Consider the following 20,099-nt stretch of genomic DNA (forward strand, 5'->3'; position numbering starts at 1 on the left):
TCCAATCACAGCGATTATCCAAATATTGGAATTCCATAACTTTTTTCTCTCCACAGAACACGTTGGAATGCGGTTGCTAAGCAAAGTGTTTTGTTTGTCCAGACGAAACCAATCTGTCCAAAGCTGCTAGCGCACATCTAAATTCTCAAACTAAATACAGAGCTACTGCAATTCTAACCACAAAACCTCTTTGCTTTGATTTTAAGCCTCAAAATACAACAACTTGCCTAGCTAACAGCTAAATGTTTTTTTACTTTGTTATAATTTAATTATATTTTAGAGGCTCACCATGTTGTCATGGAAAATATTAATGCTATTTCCAACAACCAATGAGCAACTCTGCCGTAAATCCAGCTGTATATTGAATGTTGAGATTGCCGAACGGCAGTCTCTTTGGCAATGTCATGGAGTGGAAAGGAATGGAATGTTAGCTAAAAAGACCGGTGCCCAGACTAGATCTCAGATGGTCAGGGAGAGCATTCCATAGGCGAGGGGTTAGGTAGCAGAAGGCTCGGTCCCCGATAGTTCGGAGACGTGTTTCAGTAGGGAGTGGCTGGAGAGGAGAGTGTGAGGTGGCCGAAAAGCATTGGAATTTTTAGGTCGATCCTGTAGTTGACCGGTAGCCAGTGGAGTTGAGCCAGGATCAGGGTGATGTGGTCAGACTTCTTGGTCCTGGTCAGGACCCTGGCAGCACTGTTCTGGATTAGACGGAGCCTCTGTAGCGATTTGGCTGGGAGGTTTCCAGCACTGGTGACCTGCTTGGTTTTCCCAATAAGCATAGCCTCAGTATTGCTACTGTTCAACTGAGGGAAATTCTCATTCATCTATGCCCTGATGTCCTTTAGGGAGCTGCTGAGTTTTGCTAGGGCAGAGATGGAGTCCAGTTTTGTGTTAATGTAGACCTGGGTATCGTTAGCGTAGCAGTGGAAGTTGATGTTGTAATCTTGGAGGATTTAGCAGAGGGAGCATGTAAATTAAAAACAGGATAGGCCCCAGCACTGACCCCTGTGGGACACCGCATGTGACTGCAGACTCCTCCGATCTGGACTTGCCGATATGTATTCTACCACCCAGTGTACCCCCACCACCACCTCTCTCCAAGCTGTGTGTATGTCCATTTGTAAAAACCCATCTTGTGTGTTGTCACAGGATCGGCTGCATGTGATTAGTCAAAAATACAGACGTGAGCAACGTGGCAGCCTCTCCCTCTCTCCACCCCCCTCTCTGTCATTCCCTCTCTACCTCCCAGCTCCAGAGAGAGTGATGAGGTGGAGGGATGGTTCCAGCTGCTTAGCTATGGAGGAGGAGAAGGGGGTGATGAAGCACCGGATAGGCCACCCCACTGCCCTCTCCCTAGCTGGGCAGAGAGCAGCCGCATGCTTGGGCTGCTTGAGAAATGGAGCTGGGTGGCTGGATGGATGGGAGGGAGCTCCTATGGGTGATACATAAAGTATGTGCTGTAGGCTGTTGCACGTGCAGTGCATCTGCCTCTGAGGACAGATGACAATAATAATAATGGTTGAGTTGTCACACGATTAGGAGTAAATGGCTAGGTGGCTTATTAACTATAGGGAGAAAATGACTGTCTTTTGCAAATAGGAACCCATTTATGAGAAAAATAAGAAAATGTAATTTTTTGTGTCATCTTGAAAACCGTGACATAGACATTCATCGTCTATCTCCCTCCGGTAAGCACTTAGGTGTGAGATGTTCATTCATTTGAAGGAAGTATTGTTGGGAAAACACCTCCGATAATTCCCCGTCTCCCCCCTCTCGTTCCTCTTACCAGACATTCCAGCAGGCGTGCCGGCCGAGCGATGACGATCATCAGCTTCCTCACCAGCTGGGTCACAAATGTGACTTCCACACTCTCAGAGCGCTCGTGAGCCTAGACACAGAGAGGAGAGAAGAAGAGTTAGAAAGTACACTGGTAGTATGAAACCATCAGTACTACTTGCCGCAATAGGCAGTCACCTCAGAGGTACATGGGGGAAAGATAGAATGGTGTTAGTCTACACACGATCAGAAAGATAGTTTATACACAATCAGTAGTATATAATCAATTCTACATCAACCAGACTTGGTTTTTCGTATAAAAACAGATTCACCTATCTGTCCATTTTCATAGATGACACAGGAAAGAGGATGAAAAGATACATGCAGTCGATACACTCCATTATGCGGGTGGGTCTAATGCTGAATGTTGATTGGTTAAAACCGCATTCCAGCCGGTGTCTATTACACAAGTTAACACTGGCTAAATCTATGATGTTAAAATGCCTATTTACTCTGTTCCATCTGACTGCTCAATCCACTGTCTCAACAACCCAGCCAGGTAATTTATAAACTTGATCTCCACTATAAAAAGCATCTAGACCTTAACTCACATTTCTTTTAGACTAATATTTAGTTTTCAAAAGCGGGTATTTGTATAAACCTTGCTGTCTGTCTCTCCGACATTTGCAACATTGTTTCAATATTCATATTCGATCTCCTGCTGTCCCATAGTATGGAACTTGTCGTTAGACAAACACAGTCAGAGTTTCTCAGCCAGTTGAAATCATGAATCAGCTGGCACCATTTTTATGGATATATACAAAGAAATGTCAATTGAAAAAAGGTCAAATGAAATGAAGTGCAGCTGGTTTGCAGTCTTTCCAGCTTCAGTTTGAAAATATTGTGTCAGATGTGTTGTTGGCTAGCTCCTCTGAACCACAGTGTCCTGATGAAAGAGCACATTCTCTATGCCGGGCGAAATCGCGCCTCATTAGCTCACTGTTATGGATGTGTCCAAATCAATGTCATTGGAAAACAGCCTAAACAAATGGAAATGCCATCACAATGTTGTTATTCTGGCTGCAATGTTTGACGTGACTGTAAGTTAGCCGTAGTTGGCTAGCTAGCAAGCAAGAGATAAGAACGTTGCCAGTCAGTATGGCAATAGAACGTTTAGAACAAACTGCTGGGTCGCGTCCATAGGTACCAGAACAAAAAGACAGAACGACTGGGTCGGGTCTCTGGTGCAACGCTCGTCGCTAAATGAAGACCAAGGTGCAGCGTGGTAGGTGTACATTTTCTTTTAATTTGAAATGTTCCACCAAAACCAATAAACAACTCAACGAACGTAAAGCTAGGAGTGCAAACACATGCAACCAAAGACAAAATACCACAACAGAAGGTGGGAAAAAGGGCTGCCTAAGTATGATCCCCAATCAGAGAGAACGATAGACAGCTGCCTCTGATTGGGAACCATACTCAGCCAACAAAGAAATATAAACATAGATTTCCCACCCGAGTCACACCCTGACCTACCAAATAGAGAATTGAAAGGATCTCTAAGGTCAGGGCGTGACATCTGTCAACCGAACTGATAGAATGAACAACCAGCCGGCTCGAGTAGCAACCCTAGATTTGTGTCAGGACGATATCTTGTGGAAGGATGAAATAGTTTTAATAAATTCATAAAAATAAACTTTTTAATTTAAAATATGTCAATCATTATTTGAATATGTTGGTGACCCATTGTATAAAAGTGAAGCCCTCGAAGCCATTGTTTGGAGGATATCTTGGCACGGTTTTCTGGCCCTCTACGAACACCCATGCCAATATTTCCTCCAAACACCGGCTTCTCTGGTATTATCACTTAAACATACAATAAAGACTGACACTGAGAGGCAGATAGCTAGCTAAAGCAGAATGACCTCACTGATACAGTGAAAATATACCACGGAACATGCTGTCAGTTTGGACAGAGTAATTTACCACAGAAAACCACCTAGAGAGCACCTCTGATACTTGAAAACACTGAAGGGGGGAAGATGGACAAAGTGTGTAAAACACACATCCATCAGGTAGATATAGTGGAAGGCAGCCTAATAGAGAGCCAGAGACTGTTAATAAACAAGGCCTGGCCAGGTGTCCGTCGGCCACGGGCTAATAGAAACATCCCATAGTGACAGGCAGGTAGCTAGACAGACAGACCAGGCAGGCAGGCAGCTAGGCAGGCAGACGGACCAGGCAGGCAGCTAGACAGGCAGGCAGGCAGACAGACAGACCAGGCAGGCAGCTCATGCACGCAGCTAGACAGGCAGGCAGGCAGACAGACACAGGCAGGCAGACTGACCAGGCAGGCAGACAGACACACACACACACACACAGGCAGGCAGGCTGACCAGGCAGGCAGCTAGACAGGCTGCTAGGTAGGCAGGCAGCAGGGGCCCTAGGGGCTCCAATCAGCTCCTGAATAATTTATAAAGGTAATGAAAGCGCCAAAGTGCTGAAGATGGAGGGAGGAATGGAGGATCTCCTCCCATTATAGACAAGTGATTGGTGAGTAATGGGCAGCGGTGGGACCGTCATTCACACTCACAACGGCTAATTAACTACGCTGTGTCAGTGTGAGAGACAGTTGGTGTGTGTGTGTGTCTGTGCGTGTGTGTGTGTGTGTGTGTGTGTGTGTGTGTGTGTGTGTGTGTGTGTGTGTGTGAGTGAGAGAGAGGGAGAGAAGAGTGTCTCAGAGTACACAGACAAAACGAGTATCGTAACGGATATGGACAATTTTCCAAATATGATTAGGACACAAGTATTTTTTGTAATTATCCGTGATCTGAGAAAAGTCATTTTCAGCTGGCAGCACACATCTCTCTTTCACTCAAACAGTGTGAAGGGCTGTGTGCTCCAAACAACTATTGGCTAGTTCATCTGTCTGTAAAGAAACAGGCAGGGTATCGGTTGAGCCAGCTGCAACGATTGGATTAGAATAAGCCGCTCTCCCTCTGCTCTCATTTCACCACACATTAAAACACGCGGTTCTGTTTCACTCAATCGCAGTCACCCGTCTCAGGGCACAAGTCTCCCCTTCTCTAAACATTGTGTATGAAGCAGAATCCGTAGCTAGTCATTGTTGTTCAATCTAGTTATTTCCTGTTGACTTTGCTGAGGTTATATGGTCGTTTTGTCTGTCTATGTGGCGTTGTTTAGTATGCCCACTGTCTGTCCGTATAATTATTCCATTGCTGACAACATCTGTCGTTATATCGTGATCCAAACCCTACTTGCTTTGCTATTATTATTTATTCTCGCCCAGGCATGTTTACCCAGCGACATATCATTAGAAAATAAAATGACAAATGTAGTTTATTTTTATGATACAAATGTGGCATAAGTGTCAGTAGAGAGAAGTTTTGCTCCTCTCGAAAGTGAAACAATATACAGGGGCAAGCGAATTAGCCTACCTTCATTTAAATCTGTGTCTGGAATAAATGCAGGCACTAGTAGCCAGCCATACATTAGGCTATTTAGTAGCCTATTTTGTTGATAATTGAATAGGACTAAAGTACGTTTTCATCTGTCGGGTCGTCTAACAATGTGTGTCAATGAGTGAAGGAACATAATGATGCACTCTGAGTGATAGCGCAGTAATGTGCACTTGAGGTTTAGACTTTACCAGCATTTAAAGGGCACGTCCGGGTTTTCCGATCAAGACTAAATCTGAATCCGAGTATCAAGTGTGATAAAACGGATACGATCGGCACACCCCTAGTGTCTCTGTATGTGTGTGAGTGTGTGCAAATGGGTGTGGCTTTGTGTGTGTTGTACGTCTGTGCGAGTGTGTGCATCCTCTAAACTGTCTGTAAAAACCTGACTACCAGTGAGTGATGGCCAGCTAGCCAAAGGACCTCCTCTGACACACTGTGACTGATGGAGAGTGCTGAGCAGGCAAACTAGCTAGCTAACTACCTCATTCCCCACCTCAGGTGACCTGGGCCTCTAAAGTCTACACAGGGGTCCTTCTTGGGCCAGAGGCGGGGGGTTGCTATGGCGACAAGTCACTCAGGCCCGAGGTCGAGGTAGGGGTTGAGGTGGATCAGGTGGTCTCCTGTGACGTTTTTTAAATGGTGTCGCCGCGTGGGGTGAATGGATATATGGGAATGGATGGATGGCCTGGCCTGGCTAGAGGAGGGTTAGAGTAGTGGCCTGGAGCTGTGACAAGACAGAGACTGAAAGGGGGATAGGGTTAGAGGGGTGAAGAACAAGACAATGGAGAAGAGCACTGACCGCTACATCTGGCACACAACATGGACTGACTGCATGTAGGTGCCATATAACATACACTGAATCAACATACTAAGGTGTGCGGCAGACAACATATGACAAGAGGTCCTTTTCCAAGCCAAAAAAGTTTAAGTATGCAATACCCTACCATTTGTTACTAAATAATAAGCATCAACTATCACAATGCCGATCCCTTGTCACAGATATACCTGTAACCAACCAAGACGGTCCAGCAGAGACCTTGACCTGACCTCAGTCCAAACAGCGCCCCCCCCACCCCCAAACAGACAACAAGACAACAACTTAACTGGAAAAGCGTTGTGATCACACTCCCATGTGAGTGTGCTCCACTTTCTCCTCCACTCCCTCTGCTCCAAAACATGTTGCAGCACCTCCTCTTCCTCCAGCCTCCTCTGCCACGACACGCGACACATCATCCTGGGCCAGATCGATGGAAATAACGGGGAAAAAACGCGACGCTGGCCATCCGGATCCCTCCACTCTGGGTACCTGTTCACTGCCTCATTCCACAGCACGTTTATATCGCCGCCACCTACTGCGTTCTGCTAAGCCCCCCGAACCATGTCGCCCAATTAGTTCCGTGAAGGTGATACAATGTTCTTTCTGTTCTCCAAATGTGGCCAGCATGTGGCTCTCGTGGGGTTAATACTCTGTCTGCTTCTTTCTTTCTTTCTCTCTCTGTGTCTCTCACACACAAACCACATTCTAACAGGCATCAGCCCTAACACAGGATGGTTTAAACAGCCAATCCAAGACTGGAAGACTCCCCGCAGACCCCTCCTCTTATGGCTTCATCCCTCCCCCCCTCCCTCCCTCCCTAACTTTGTCTCTCTCTCTCTCTCTCCCCCCCTCCCCCCCTCCCTCCCTCCCTCCCTCCCTCTTTCTCGGTGCACCCCTCCTCCTGGGTGTCTGGGAGATTCATCAATCACCTCTGCTGACTGCTGGGCCATGAAATTAGAATCAGGGACAGGAGACCCCCCCCTCCCCCACCCCACCCTCCATCGACTGGGGGGCGCCGGGCGAGGCCACTAGGAGCAATAATGTCACAACCATGAGCACCCCGGCACTGTAACTGAGATAACAGAGACATCAATGACATCACACACACTATTGAACGTCTCTCAAATCCTAACACAGACCAACCCGTCTTGTGACTAACATATTGGTGGCATGTGTGGGGGAATGTGTCCCATATGGACAGAAAGAGAGAGAGAGAGAGAGATGGGGGTGGGAGGGGGAGAAGGAGAGAGGGAGGGTGTTTATGTTTTTCTGATGACCTAAACGGGTCAAAGTGGTGTCCTCATCCTATGACATCACGGTGTGTTGACAAACTGCATGACAGACTTAATGATGATGAGTGAGGACCTTAGTGAAACAATGCGTGACGGGGGTTAACAAACAGGTGTCTAAATTAACACGAATTGGACGATATCGTCACTTAATTAATTGTTCTACTGATGTTGGCGAATATCAGTGCAAAGGATGAAACTCCTCAAATCCACCTTAACTCCCAAAATTAAAACAAACAGTCCACTCACGTCTTGTAGCAGTTTCTCCAGGTTCTCCTGCAGCTCGTAAAAGTAGTGTGAGGTGATGCAACCCTCGCGGCTTTTATCCAGGCAGTCTCTGGACAGCTCTATGACCTGGTGGTGGATGAAGCTGAGGACCCCATCGGCCAGGGGCATCACCTTGTCAGGAGCCGAGGACGATAGGAAGTCAGCCAGACGGTCCTCCATCTGAGCCGTGGCCTGGGGACGAGAGGGGGGAGAGTTGACTCACATATGCTCACCTTCCAGACAACTCATAGAGAGCTTTATTACAATGGAAAAGCTCATTGAAGGACTGTCATTAATTGGTTAAGATTTTAATTCTAGGTATTTCATTTCTGAATGTATTAATGTCAACTAAGTCATAATAAACAAATGTTAAGACTGATATGAATGAATCATTCTTATGGGAAGGTACCTTGGGAAAGCGCTCCTTGTAGACATGGTTCATCATGAGGATCTCATGGTCAAAGGAAATGGGTGAGCGACCAGGGCTGAAAAAAGACAAACATACAGAGATATGAGTGGAGAACTAAGAGACTGTAGCTTGGTATTCTGGTCTACACCAGTCCTGAGAGACGGTAAATTGGTGGTCTGGTCTACACCAGTCCAGAGAGACTGTAGCTTGGCGGTCTGGTCTACACCAGTCCGGAGAGATTGTAGCTTGGTGTTCTGGTTTACACAAGTCCAGAGAGACTGTAGCTTGGTGGTCTGGTCTACACCAGCCCAGAGAGACTGTAGCTTGGGGGTCTAGACTACACTTGGTGGCCTGGTCGGCACCAGTCCAGAGAGACTGTAGCTTGGTGTTCTGGTTGACACAAGTCCAGAGAGACTGTAGCTTGGTGGTCTGATATACACCAGCCCAGAGAGACTGTAGCTTGGAGTTCTAGACTACACTTGGTGGTCTGGTCTACACCAGTCCAGAGAGACTGTAGCTTGGGAGTCTAGTTTACATAAGTCCAGAGAGACTGTAGCTTGGCGGTCTGGTTTACACCAGTCCAGAGAGACTGTAGCTTGGGAGTCTAGTTTACATAAGTCCAGAGAGACTAGTATACTGCATGGTAGTAGGGTTCTGTGTTTTTCAGTATCCCTGAGCTGCAGTACAGCATGACAGAAGTGAGCTCCAAGTCCCAAGGCACCAGTAGAGGGATACTGTGGATGGAGGGAGGTCAGGTCAGACAGAGAGGGCATGAGATACATTGAAGAGGATGACAGCTCTTAGGTCAGAAACACAGACATGGACATACATGGCTACACACATACTGTATGTCACACACACATGAAGAGCTGATGGCTCTTGAGACCAGGCAGGGGATGTGTGCGTTATGTTCCTGACAGTGTGTCTGAGAGTCAGTCTGAGGACCCTATCTGCCTGTCAGGACTTCATCGAGGATTTCATACTGGTGGATGTCTATGGCTGGAAAGGTCAGTTCCCTGGGGAGCGTGATGTGTAGCGGTGATGGCTCATTTAGTCTGTGTGCATCAGCCCCTTCTCTCTCTCTCTCTCTCTCTCCATCTCGCTCTCCACATCAAAAGTCTGGCTAGCAGGAACAAATGGAGACAGCCATGACCTTTCTGTCTCTCACTCACACCACCACAGCAGAGAATAAACTGGGGGTTCTGTCTGAAGCAATGAGGCGACAATGAGACTCCCTTCTGAGACATGGTGTGTGTGAGAGAGAGAGAGAGAGAGAGAGAGAGAGAGAGAGAGAGAGAGAGAGAGACATTCCAATCTGAGCGGCTGTGTTATATAGCATTGTATTGGAAGCGGCTGGGGAATGTGTGGCCGGCACAAAATTGAATTTGGGGTCCACAGATGTGACTGTTTGTGTGAGTCATCTGTGTGTCGTGTGGAGGTGTGGTCATGTGACCAGGGGGATGAGGTATTGCCTATCGTCCTCCACCGACAGCTCGCTCATCTTATGAGCCATTCTGTTGCCTATTACCCAGCATAATTGAATGAGATCACACTGAATGTGACATATGAGGTCAACCTCATAGGAGCTGTTTATCATCATCTTAACACTCTTGCTGGAAGGTGAGCTTCTCAGAACATATTCGCATATCCTCTGCTTCTCTTACACACGCCTAACATACTAATTTAGTAGAACTGTCTGCTTATAAAATAAAATATATGCCAGTCATCTTCACGAACTGAGAGGAGAAACGTTCTCAGCTCTGAGTCCTGCCACACACCACTGTTCTTTTTTAATTTTAAATTTTTTTAATCACTCAGAAATACAATCATAGCCATGCCACTGCTGCCACAGCAACCAAAAGGTTAGCTCCGACAGAGATTGATGCACAGTGGCTGCTTCATAAATACTCAAATATTTTAAGGATATTTTCCTTTGTCTGTGAGTGGAGTTGCTTTGAGTGATATGTGACTTTATTGAATAAGCCTCACATCCAAACGAGCTGCTAATAGAATCATTAAGGTCCTGAGAATGACTAACATCAGACTGACAGCCTAGAAAATGATGTTCATAAGTCATTTGAGAAAACGACCTTGAACACAGACTCAAATTCTACTTGTGGGGGGGAAAGGTTTTGGATCTACAGTATAAGCCTGTGTGTCAATAGGCTGAGAAGATTTTTGAAATAAACTTGAACTTTGAAGACCGTTGAATCCTGTTGTTGCTATTCATTTATATACTGCAGCACAATACTATTTCTCTTAAAGGATTAGCGTTTTAGAAACGGGTGAATTGGCTTTTTAAACACTGATGTCAGATTACGTGAAACGGGTGCTCAAAAGAAAAAAGGTAGAGGATGATTAAGAGGACAAATGAAGTGAATCAGAGCGAGAGAGAGAAGAGAGAGAGAGAGAATAACATTGCCCCAACACCAGTGAGGCATGAGACTGGGGAAATGAAGGACCTAATTGACCGTGACAGAGAAGAGGCTGGGCAGGGAGGGGTGTGTGTGTGTGTGTGTGTGTGTGTGTGTGTGTGTGTGTGTGTGTGTGTGTGTGTGTGTGTGTGTGTGTGCGTGTGTGTGTGTGTGTGTGTGTGTGTGTGTGTGTGTGTGAGGGGCAGGGAGGTGTATGTACAGTGCCTTGCAAAAGTATTCATCCCCCTAGGCGTTTTTCCTATTTTGTGACATTACAACCTGTAATTTAATAAATTGATTTTTATTTGGATTTCATGTAATGGGCATGCACAAAATAGACCAAATTGGTGAAGTGGAATGAAAAAATAACAGAAAATTGGTGCGTACATATGTACTCACCCCCTTTGCTATGAAGCCCCTAAATAAGATCTAGTGCAACCAATAACCTTCAGATGTCACATAATTAGTGAATTAAAGTCCACCTGTGTGCAATCTAAGTGTCACATTATCTCAGTATATATATATACACCTGTTCTGAATGGCCCCAGAGTCTGCAACAACACTAAGCAAGGGGCACCACCAAGCAAGGGGCACCATTAAGACCAAGGAGCTCTCCAAACAGGTCAGGGACATAGTTGTGGAGAAGTACAGATCAGGGTTGGGTTATAAAAACTATCAGAAACTTTGAACATCCCATGGAGCACTATTAAATGGAAAGAATATGGCATCACAACAAACCTGAGAGAGGGCCGCCCAACAAAACTCAAGGACCAGGCAAGGAGAGCATTAATCAGAGAGGCAACAAAGAGACCAAAGATAACCCTGAAGGAGCTGCAAAGCTCCACAGCAGAGATTGGAGTATCTGTCCATTAGGACCACTTTAAGCCGTACACTCCACAGAGCTGGGCTTTACGGAAGAGTGGCCAGAAAAAAGCCAATGCTTAAAGTAAAAAATAAGCAAACACGTTTGCTGTTTGCCAAAAGGCATGTGGGAGACTCCCCAAACACATGGAAGAAGGTACTCTGGTCAGATGAGACTAAAATTGAGCTTTGGAGGTTGTGTCACACCCTGACCTTATTTATCTTTGTTTTCTTTATTATTTTGGTTAGGTCAGGGTGTGATGAGGGTGGTATGTGTGTTTTCGTCTTGTCTAGGGTTTTTTGTATATCTATGGGGTTTTGGGTATTGTCTAGGTAAATGTAGGTCTATGGTGGCCTGAATTGGTTCCCAATCAGAGACAGCTGTTTATCGTTGTCTCTGATTGGGGATCCTATTTAGGTTGCCATTTTGGTTTGTGGGTTATTGTCTATGTGTAGTTGCCTGTCAGCACTCGTTATTAGCGTCACGTTCGTTTTGTTACATGGTTAGTTTGTTTAGTGTTCTTTGTAAATAAAGAAGAATGTATTCAAATCACGCTGCACCTTGGTCTCCTCGTTATGACGACCGTGACAGGTTCACCTTCCATGACCCTAAGCATACTGCTAAAGCACCACTCGAGTGGTTTAAGGGAAAACATTTAAATGTCTTGAAATGGCCTAGTCAAAGCCCAGACCTCAATCCAATTGAGAACCTGTGGTATGACTTAAAGATTGCTGTACACCAGCGGAACCCATCCAACTTGAAGGAGCTGGAGCAGGATGCCTTGAAGAATGGGCAACAATCCCAGTGGCTAGATGTGCCAAGCTTATAGAGACATACTCCAAGAGACTTGCTACTGTAATTGCTGCAAAAGGTGGCTCTACAAAATATTGACTTTGGGGGGGGGGGGGGGGGTGAATAGTTATGCACTTTCGAGTTCTGTTTTTTTGTCTTATTTCTTGTTTGCTTCACAATAAAACATATTTTGCATCTTCAAAGTGGTAGACATGCAAATCAAATGATACAAACCCCCAAACATTTTTAACTCCAGGTTGTAAGGCAACAAAATAGGAAAAATGCCAAGGGGGGTGAATACTCTCACAAGCCACTGTATGTTTGTGTGTGTGAGCACCTCAGAGCCCCATTCGATGAGACGCTAATGACATGGGTAATACATTCAACAAGGTGACACCCAAAATGAAGGGCTGAGCTGCTGAGGGAAGGGTAGAAGTGTTTAATTAAATACACCGTCTGTGACTGTGTGTGTGTGTGACTGTCTCTGTGTCTGTCTGTGAGGCTCTGTGCTGCTCATTAAAACAGGACCCACCGCTGGATATGACAAGCCTATGATGGATGAACATGTTGAGATTATTTCTACAACTCCAGAAGAATGAGAGTGGGAAGAGAAAGAGAGAGGGAAAGAGAGAAAGACGGAGAAAGAGAGCGAGAGAGAGAGGGTGAGATAGAGATGGATAGAGAGAGAGAGAGAGAGAGAGAGAGAGAGAGAGAGAGAGAGAGCGAGAGAAAAACAGAGGAAGAGGTAGAGAGATAGGAAGGACATGAGAATAAGCACTGCAGTCATCACTCTCAGCATGGCTGATTATAAGGCCATGAAATTAACATATGATTGCTTCTTTCTTTAATCTTAATTAGCTGGTCTGAGACTCAGCTTTCTCCCTCCCTCCCGTGCTTTCCCTAAGGATGTTCATCTTTCCCTTTCAAGACGATTCGATATGGATCTAGATACATGGGCTCTGATAAAATACAGGAACGATACGTTATAGTCTGAAATGATTCGATGCGATTCGGTTCGATGAGATACGATTCGATGCAGTAACATTTGACGCACAAACACATGAGTTTTCCATTCTAAATTAAAATTAGCTGCTGATCTGGATCTGTCTGAGCTGACTTCTGTGTGTGTGTGTGTGTGTGTGTGTGTGTGTGTGTGTGTGTGTGTGTGTGTGTGTGTGTGTGTGTGTGTGTGTGTGTGTGTGTGTGTGTGTGTGTGTGTGTGTGTGTGTGTGTGTGTGTGTGTGTCTGTCTATGGTGTATGTGCTATCTAGGCACCTGAGCTGAGCCATAAAGGAGACTAGGCATCTACCACCCTACTATCACATTAGGTGGGGGGTGGGGGTGGGGCGTAGCCTATGCCCCCCCCCCCTCCACACACACACTTTGGTTCTGAAATCACCATGAACCACGAACTAACTTGTCATTTTTGAAGATTAAGTGTTTGGGTTAGTAATGTATCAATATTATTGTTTATAAATGAGCTATGACATAGCCAATGAATACCAGTCAAAGGTTTGGACACTCATTTAAGGCCTTTTCTTTCTTTCTTTTCTTATCTTTACTATTTTCTACATTGAAGACATCAAAACTATGAAATAACACATATGGAATCATGTAGTAACCAAAATATATTTTATATTTGAGATTCTGCAAAGTAGCCACCATTTGCATTGATGACAGCTTTCCACACTCTTGGCATTCTCTCAACCAGCTTCATGAGGTAGAGACCTGGAATGCTTTTCCAACAGTCTTGCTTTTCCTTCACTCTGAGGTCCAAATCATCCCAAACCATCTCAAATTGGGTTGAGGTCGGGTGAGTGTGGAGGCCAGGAAATCTGATGCAGCACTCCATCACCCAATTCAATTCAATTCAAGGTGCTTTATTGGCATGGGAAACATTTGGTAACATTGCCAAAGCAAGTGAAGTAGATAATATACAAAAGTGAAATAAACAATAAAATGAACAGTAAACATTACACTCACAGAAGTTCCAAAAGAATAAAGACATTGCAAATGTCATCTTATGTATATATACAGTGTTGTAACGATGTGCAAATGGTTAAAGTGCAAAAGGGAAAATAAATAAACATAAATATGGGTTGCATTTACAATGGTATTTGTTCTTCACCGGTTTCCCTTTTCTTGTGGCAACAGGTCACAAATCTTGCAGCTGTGATGGCACACTGTGGAATTTCACCCAGTAGATATGGGAGTTAATCAAAATTGGGTTTGTTTTTAAATTCTTTGTGGTTCTGTGTAATCTGAGGAAGATATGTCTCTCTAATATGGTCATACATTTGGCAGGAGGTTAGGAAGTGCAGCTCAGTTATCACCTCATTTTGTGGGCAGTGTGCACATAGTCTGTCTTCTCTTGAGAGCCAGGTCTGCCTACGGCGGCCTTTCTCAATAGCAAGGCTATGCTCACTGAGTCTACATACAGTGGAGCAAAAAAGTATTTAGTCAGCCACCAATTGTACAAGTTCTCCCACTTAAAAAGATGAGGCCTGTAATTTTCATCATAGGTACACTTCAACTATGACAGACAAAATGAGAAAAAGAAATCCAGAAAATCACATTGTAGGATTTGTAATGAATTTATTTGCAAATTATGGTGGAAAATAGGTATTTGGTCAATAACAAAAGTTTATCTCAATACTTTGTCATTCCCAACAAAGGGTATATAACAGAGATAGAGGGTGAGATAGAGATGTTTATGACCGTCACCGGTCTTCTTGCCATCATTGATCCATTTTTCATTTTCCATTGGTTTTGTCTTGTTTTCATACACACCTGGTTTCAATCCCATTCATTACCTGTTGTGTATTTAACCCTCTGCTTTCCCTCATGTCTTTGTCAGAGATTGTTTTATGTTCAGTATTCGTGTTTTGTATTTTGGTGCGCGACGGGTCCTCTTACCCACTTTGTTTCATTGTATTTCATGGTTTTGGAGTGTTTTAAGTTATTAAACTACTCCATTCCACCAAGTTTTGATTCTCCTGCGCCTGACTTCCCTGCCACCTATACACATGACTGTCACAGTTGAGCATGTTTGGGATGCTCTGGATAGACAGCATGTTCTAGTTCCCGCCGATATCCAACAACTTCCCACAGCTATTGAAGAGGAGTGGCACAACATCCCACAGGCCACAATCAACAGCCTGAGGCAAATGGTGGTCACACCAGATACTGATTTTCTGATCAACACCCCTACCAACAGATGCATATTTGTGTTCCCAGTCATGTGAAATCCATAAATGTATTTTAATTGAATTAATTGAATGATATATGAACTGTAACAGTAAAATCTTTGAAATTGTCGCATGTTGCATTTATATTTTTATTCCGTATACATACAGTATTTTGTCAACTAATAAAGCCAAATATCACGCAGGCCATTTTATCATTTGAATGCTGAAGGTACAGCAAGAACAGGCCACCTACCTCGCGTTGGTCAGGGTGCGAAGCTGGGCACAGAGTGCAGTTTAACTAGGCTACTGATATTGGCTGGGGTTGTAGCACAGTTACATGCAGTTTGGCACTGAAGGGGAGGACACATCAGTTGTCCTATTTTCGAAATGTAGAAATAATGTAATATAAGCAAAAATAATGTGTGAACCGGCTACTTGTAACGTTTGAATCGATTTTCTGACCCGTTGTAGTGGCGACACGTCATTCAGGGTTTTGAGCCCCACCTGCATGTTATTTTGCCATTAATACGTGTCACATATCAGTTTGCAAACAATGTCCCCAAAACCCCAAAAATAATTGGAGCAACATCCAAACATGGTCTCTTTTTTGCTTTCTTGAGTAAGGCAGCTACAAAATGCAGGTGTTTAAGCCTAGCTCAGTGCTTTCTGTGGTGGAGGGGCAGCCAGCAGAAAATACAGAGTGTATGCCCACAAATTGCCCACAAATTGCCCACAAATTGTGTGCTGCTGCATAAATGATGTAATATGCCAGGGAGATATGCATACTGTAGCTAGGAAAGTAATACTAAGTGTATGTTGTGTAGTAAGCTGCTAGTAGCCCATGTGCCTCACCCTAATCATTTGGGCCCTTTCCCCCTTATAACTTAGCCTACTGTTCTGATATGGTGGTGCACATGTAGCCTTTAGCCTGTTTTAGGAATTCTATCACTGTACAAATAGTTATATTGATCACGTCCGTCTTAGCTTGCTCATTAATGTCTTACTCGAAATGACGGATTACCTCATCCACTCATTGATCCCTTATTCCATAGTTTGTATATCTCAATTGTCAGAAGAAACTACGTTTGTTTATGAAAGTCAGCCATATCAGCTATGTTTTTCTTTTTATTGAAGGCAGTAAACGAGGCTGAATGAACTGTTTTGCAGCCACACAAGGCTCCACTGATAGCCAGGTGTAGCAGTGTTAAGAATTCACAACAGACAGTATCTGCTGTATAGACTGTTCTCATTGTTTAGAAACCCATACCGAAGCCATCTCTCCCTGGTTCCAGTCAAACCATAGCCATCTCCCTCACATGAATGAATGTGGCCTAAGGCATCGTAAATCTACTGTCAGCATTAAGCCCCAGAGGCCCACTCTCAGTTCACACAGACACAATATAGTTTTAAGAACCCCTTATTCTGTTGCATAAAACAATATTTTGATGCAATAACAGTATTATAAAATAATCTTAGAATTTCACCCACAACAACATGCATAAAAAAAAGGGAATTTTCCCCAATAAGATTTACATGCTAAAATCGTCATTGGATTGATGCATACATAATTTGGATTGGTTTGGGGTCCGCAGCCCGATGCACTTGTATCTTAAACATTTGATTCAGGGGCCGATGCGTATCGGTGAATTGTTGCATCCCTAGCTTTCTCTCGCATGTTCTTTCACAATCTCTCCCTCACCTCATCTGCCTTGTAGCACTCTTTCCCACCCGTTCTCTCTCTTTATTTCTATAGCAATCACCCTCTTTGAAGCTCCTCCATCCTTCTCTCACAATCTCTTTCACCCCCTAAAGCCTCACTCTCCCCTACCATCCTCCCTCTCTCTCTCTCCATCACTGCCCATCTCTCTCCTTCATCAGATGATTAATCCTTGCTGAGGCATACAGTAAAGTCATACAGCAGGGATAGTCATTTGTAAACGGCTAGTAATGCCTTTCCCTCATACCTCATCTGATATTTATACATCTCATTCCTATAGCCTGAGTGGCAGGCAAGCCCCTTGTGAGTACATTCAGATAAAGATACGGCCTAGTAGGAGGGGAACGGCTAGGCCTCTGTCTCATCGAGTCATCTTAACACTAAACCGCATCTCTCTAAGTGAGAAGTGTATCTCTCATATCATACCAACAGAGCTATTTTCTGTTCTCCATTCATGAGGATAGAGTGAGATGAAAGCAGTGTGTTCTAAATCCACACAGATGAAGGGGACGAGACAAGAAGAGAGGAGAGGAGAGGGGACGTAGAGATGAGATATGTCTGCTGCTAAGGCAGAAAGTTTGGGACTTTCAGTAGCTAGTCTGTTTGATGTTTAGCTTTTGAAAGGAGGGGTAACTGAATGCAGAGACAGGAGCCAGGGGAGGAGGAGGAGAAGGAGGAGAAGTTAAGAAGGGAGGGGATTAAGACTGACAGTTGCAGGTCATAACAGAACAGGGTAGGACAGGGAGGCACAGCTGAACTGCTGATCAGCTGAGATGTCACCAGTTCTGGCACCTCAGAACTCAGAGAACACAGTGTCAGTGACAGATTCACTGAATGAGATAGATACACTATATATACACATAAGTATGTGGACACCCCTTCAAATTTGTTGATTCGGCTATTTCAGCCACACCATTGCTGACAGGTTTCTAAAATCGAGCACACAGCCATGCAATCTCCATAGACAAACATTGGCAGTAGAATGGCATTACTGAAGAGCACAGTGACTTTCAATGTGGCACCGTCATAAAATGCCACATTTCCAACAATCAGTTTGTCAAAATTCTGCTCTGCTAGTGCTGCTCCAGTCAAGTGCTGTAAGTGCTGTAAGTGCTGTTATTATGAAGTGGAAACGTCTAGGAGCAACAACGGCTCAGCCGCGAAGTGGTAGGCCACACAAGCTCACAGAACGGGATCGCTGAGTGCTGAAGAGTGTAGTGTGTCCTTGGTTATAACACTCACTATCGAGTTCCAAACTGCCTCTGGAAGCAACATCAGTACAATAACTGTTCATCGGGAGCTTCATGAAATGGGTTTCCATGGCTGTGCAGCAGCACACAAGTCTAAGATCACCATGCGCAATGCCAAGTATCGGCTGGAGTGGAGTAAAGCTCGCCGCCATTGGAAACGCATTCTCTGGAGTGATGAGTCACGCTTCACCATCTGGCTAGTCCAACGGACAAACCTGGGTTTGACGGATGCCAGGAGAACGCTACCTGCCCAAATGCATAGTTCCAACTGTAAAGTGGGGCTGTTTTTCATGGTTTGGGCTAGGCCCCTTTGTTCCAGTGAAGGGAAATCTTGACACTACAGCATACAATGACATTCTAGAAAATTCTGCGCTTCCAACTTTGTGGCAACAGTTTGGGGAAGGCCCTTTCCTATGTCAGCATGACCATACCCCCGTGCACAAAGCAAGGTCCATACAGAAATGGTTTGTCGAGATCAGTGTGGAAGAACTTGACTGGTCTGCACAGAGCCCTGACCTTAACCCCATCAAACCCCTTTTGGATGAATTGGAACGCAGACTGCGAGCCAGGCCTAATCGCCAAACATCACTGCCCGACCTCACTAATGCTCTTGTTACTGAATGGAAGCAAGTCCCCGCAGCAATGTTCCAAAATCTAGTGGAAAGCCTTCCCAGAAGAGTGGAGGCTGTTATAGCAACAAAAGGGGGACCAACTCCATATTAAATGTCCATGACTCTGGAATGAGATGTTCGACAAGGAGGTGTCCACATACTTTTGGTCATGTAGTGTCCATTCTGGCACCAAAAACTGATAGACACAGAAAATGTTGTGCCAGTAAGGGACACATAGCGGGAGGTAGATGGAGAGTGAGCGAGTGAGAAAGAGAGTGAGGTGGAGAGAGACAGAGAAAGAGGAGTGGAGAAAAGCAAGAGTGACAGAGGTAAAGTGAGAGAGAGAGAGAGAGAGAGAGAGAGAGAGAGAGAGAGAGAGAGAGAGAGAGAGAGAGAGAGAGACAGACAGAAAGAGGGACAGGGTGTGATGGCTAACGAGCGAGGAGTCTGAGGCTGAGGGCAGTAGACAGGTGATAGAAGTCTTCTGCTGCCAGCCACCCACACTGAAGAGGTCACAGTCACTCACACCTGCCAGCGATGTGTCAATGAGAAGGGCCTGACCTTTTTGTCTACCAACAACAGGTAGAATACCTTTGTGTCCACGAAAGTTACAGCCTACAGATAGGCCTACTGACAAACAACAGACAGTCATTTAGATGAGATACTGCAGGAGGATGGCAAAGGGGGCTTTGAGTGGGCACTGGGCATTGTACTGAAGTGTGGGTGTATGAGTCTCTGGCGGATATCCTACCTGAGGCTGCGTGAGCGGGGGCGCATGGGCGAGTGTCGTCCCTCCTCGTCGGTGATGCTCTCGGAGCTGAAGTGCTTGGTGAGGAAGTGCAGCTCGTCCGCCGTGGGCTGGAAGGGCAGCTGGTGCAGCTTCTCCTGGGATGAACAGGATGACTGTGAGAAGCAGAGAGGGAGGGATTACAAGGGTAGAAGAGCCGGGCGCTAGTAGCGGCTAACTGCTAGAGGGAGAGAGTAACAAGGACAGAAGAGCTGAGTAGCTAGTAGCGGCTAACTGCTAGAGGGAGGGAGTACAAGGGCAAAAGAGCCCATTGCTAGCAGCGAGTAACTGGGGCTGGGAATGGTAACTCCTGGCTAGTGGCTATGGTCGTGTGCTCTACACTCTACTGGGCTGTTGCCTTTGAAGAAGAGATAAAGAAACTGTGAATGAACAAATTCTGGAGAGTTTAAAATTGGGATAACGGTTTGGGATAGCTGC

General features: G+C 45.1%; 1 protein-coding gene across 2 annotated transcripts in view; it reads right to left on the minus strand.

Annotated features, from left to right (window-relative positions):
• The window catches only part of LOC109897225 (microtubule-associated serine/threonine-protein kinase 2), a 146,653-nt gene that overhangs the window by 18,364 nt on the left and 108,190 nt on the right, over positions 1–20,099 (minus strand). For both annotated transcript variants that reach the window (XM_031833704.1, XM_031833703.1), the window contains 4 exons: positions 19,626–19,777; positions 8,041–8,116; positions 7,614–7,823; positions 1,787–1,888 (listed from right to left, as the gene is read on the minus strand). In XM_031833704.1, coding sequence (XP_031689564.1) covers positions 1,787–1,888; positions 7,614–7,823; positions 8,041–8,116; positions 19,626–19,777 — 540 coding nt within the window. The remainder of the gene's footprint in view (positions 1–1,786; positions 1,889–7,613; positions 7,824–8,040; positions 8,117–19,625; positions 19,778–20,099) is intronic.

Source organism: Oncorhynchus kisutch, linkage group LG10 (genome assembly GCF_002021735.2).
Source record: "Oncorhynchus kisutch isolate 150728-3 linkage group LG10, Okis_V2, whole genome shotgun sequence".
Classification (NCBI taxonomy): domain Eukaryota; kingdom Metazoa; phylum Chordata; class Actinopteri; order Salmoniformes; family Salmonidae; genus Oncorhynchus; species Oncorhynchus kisutch.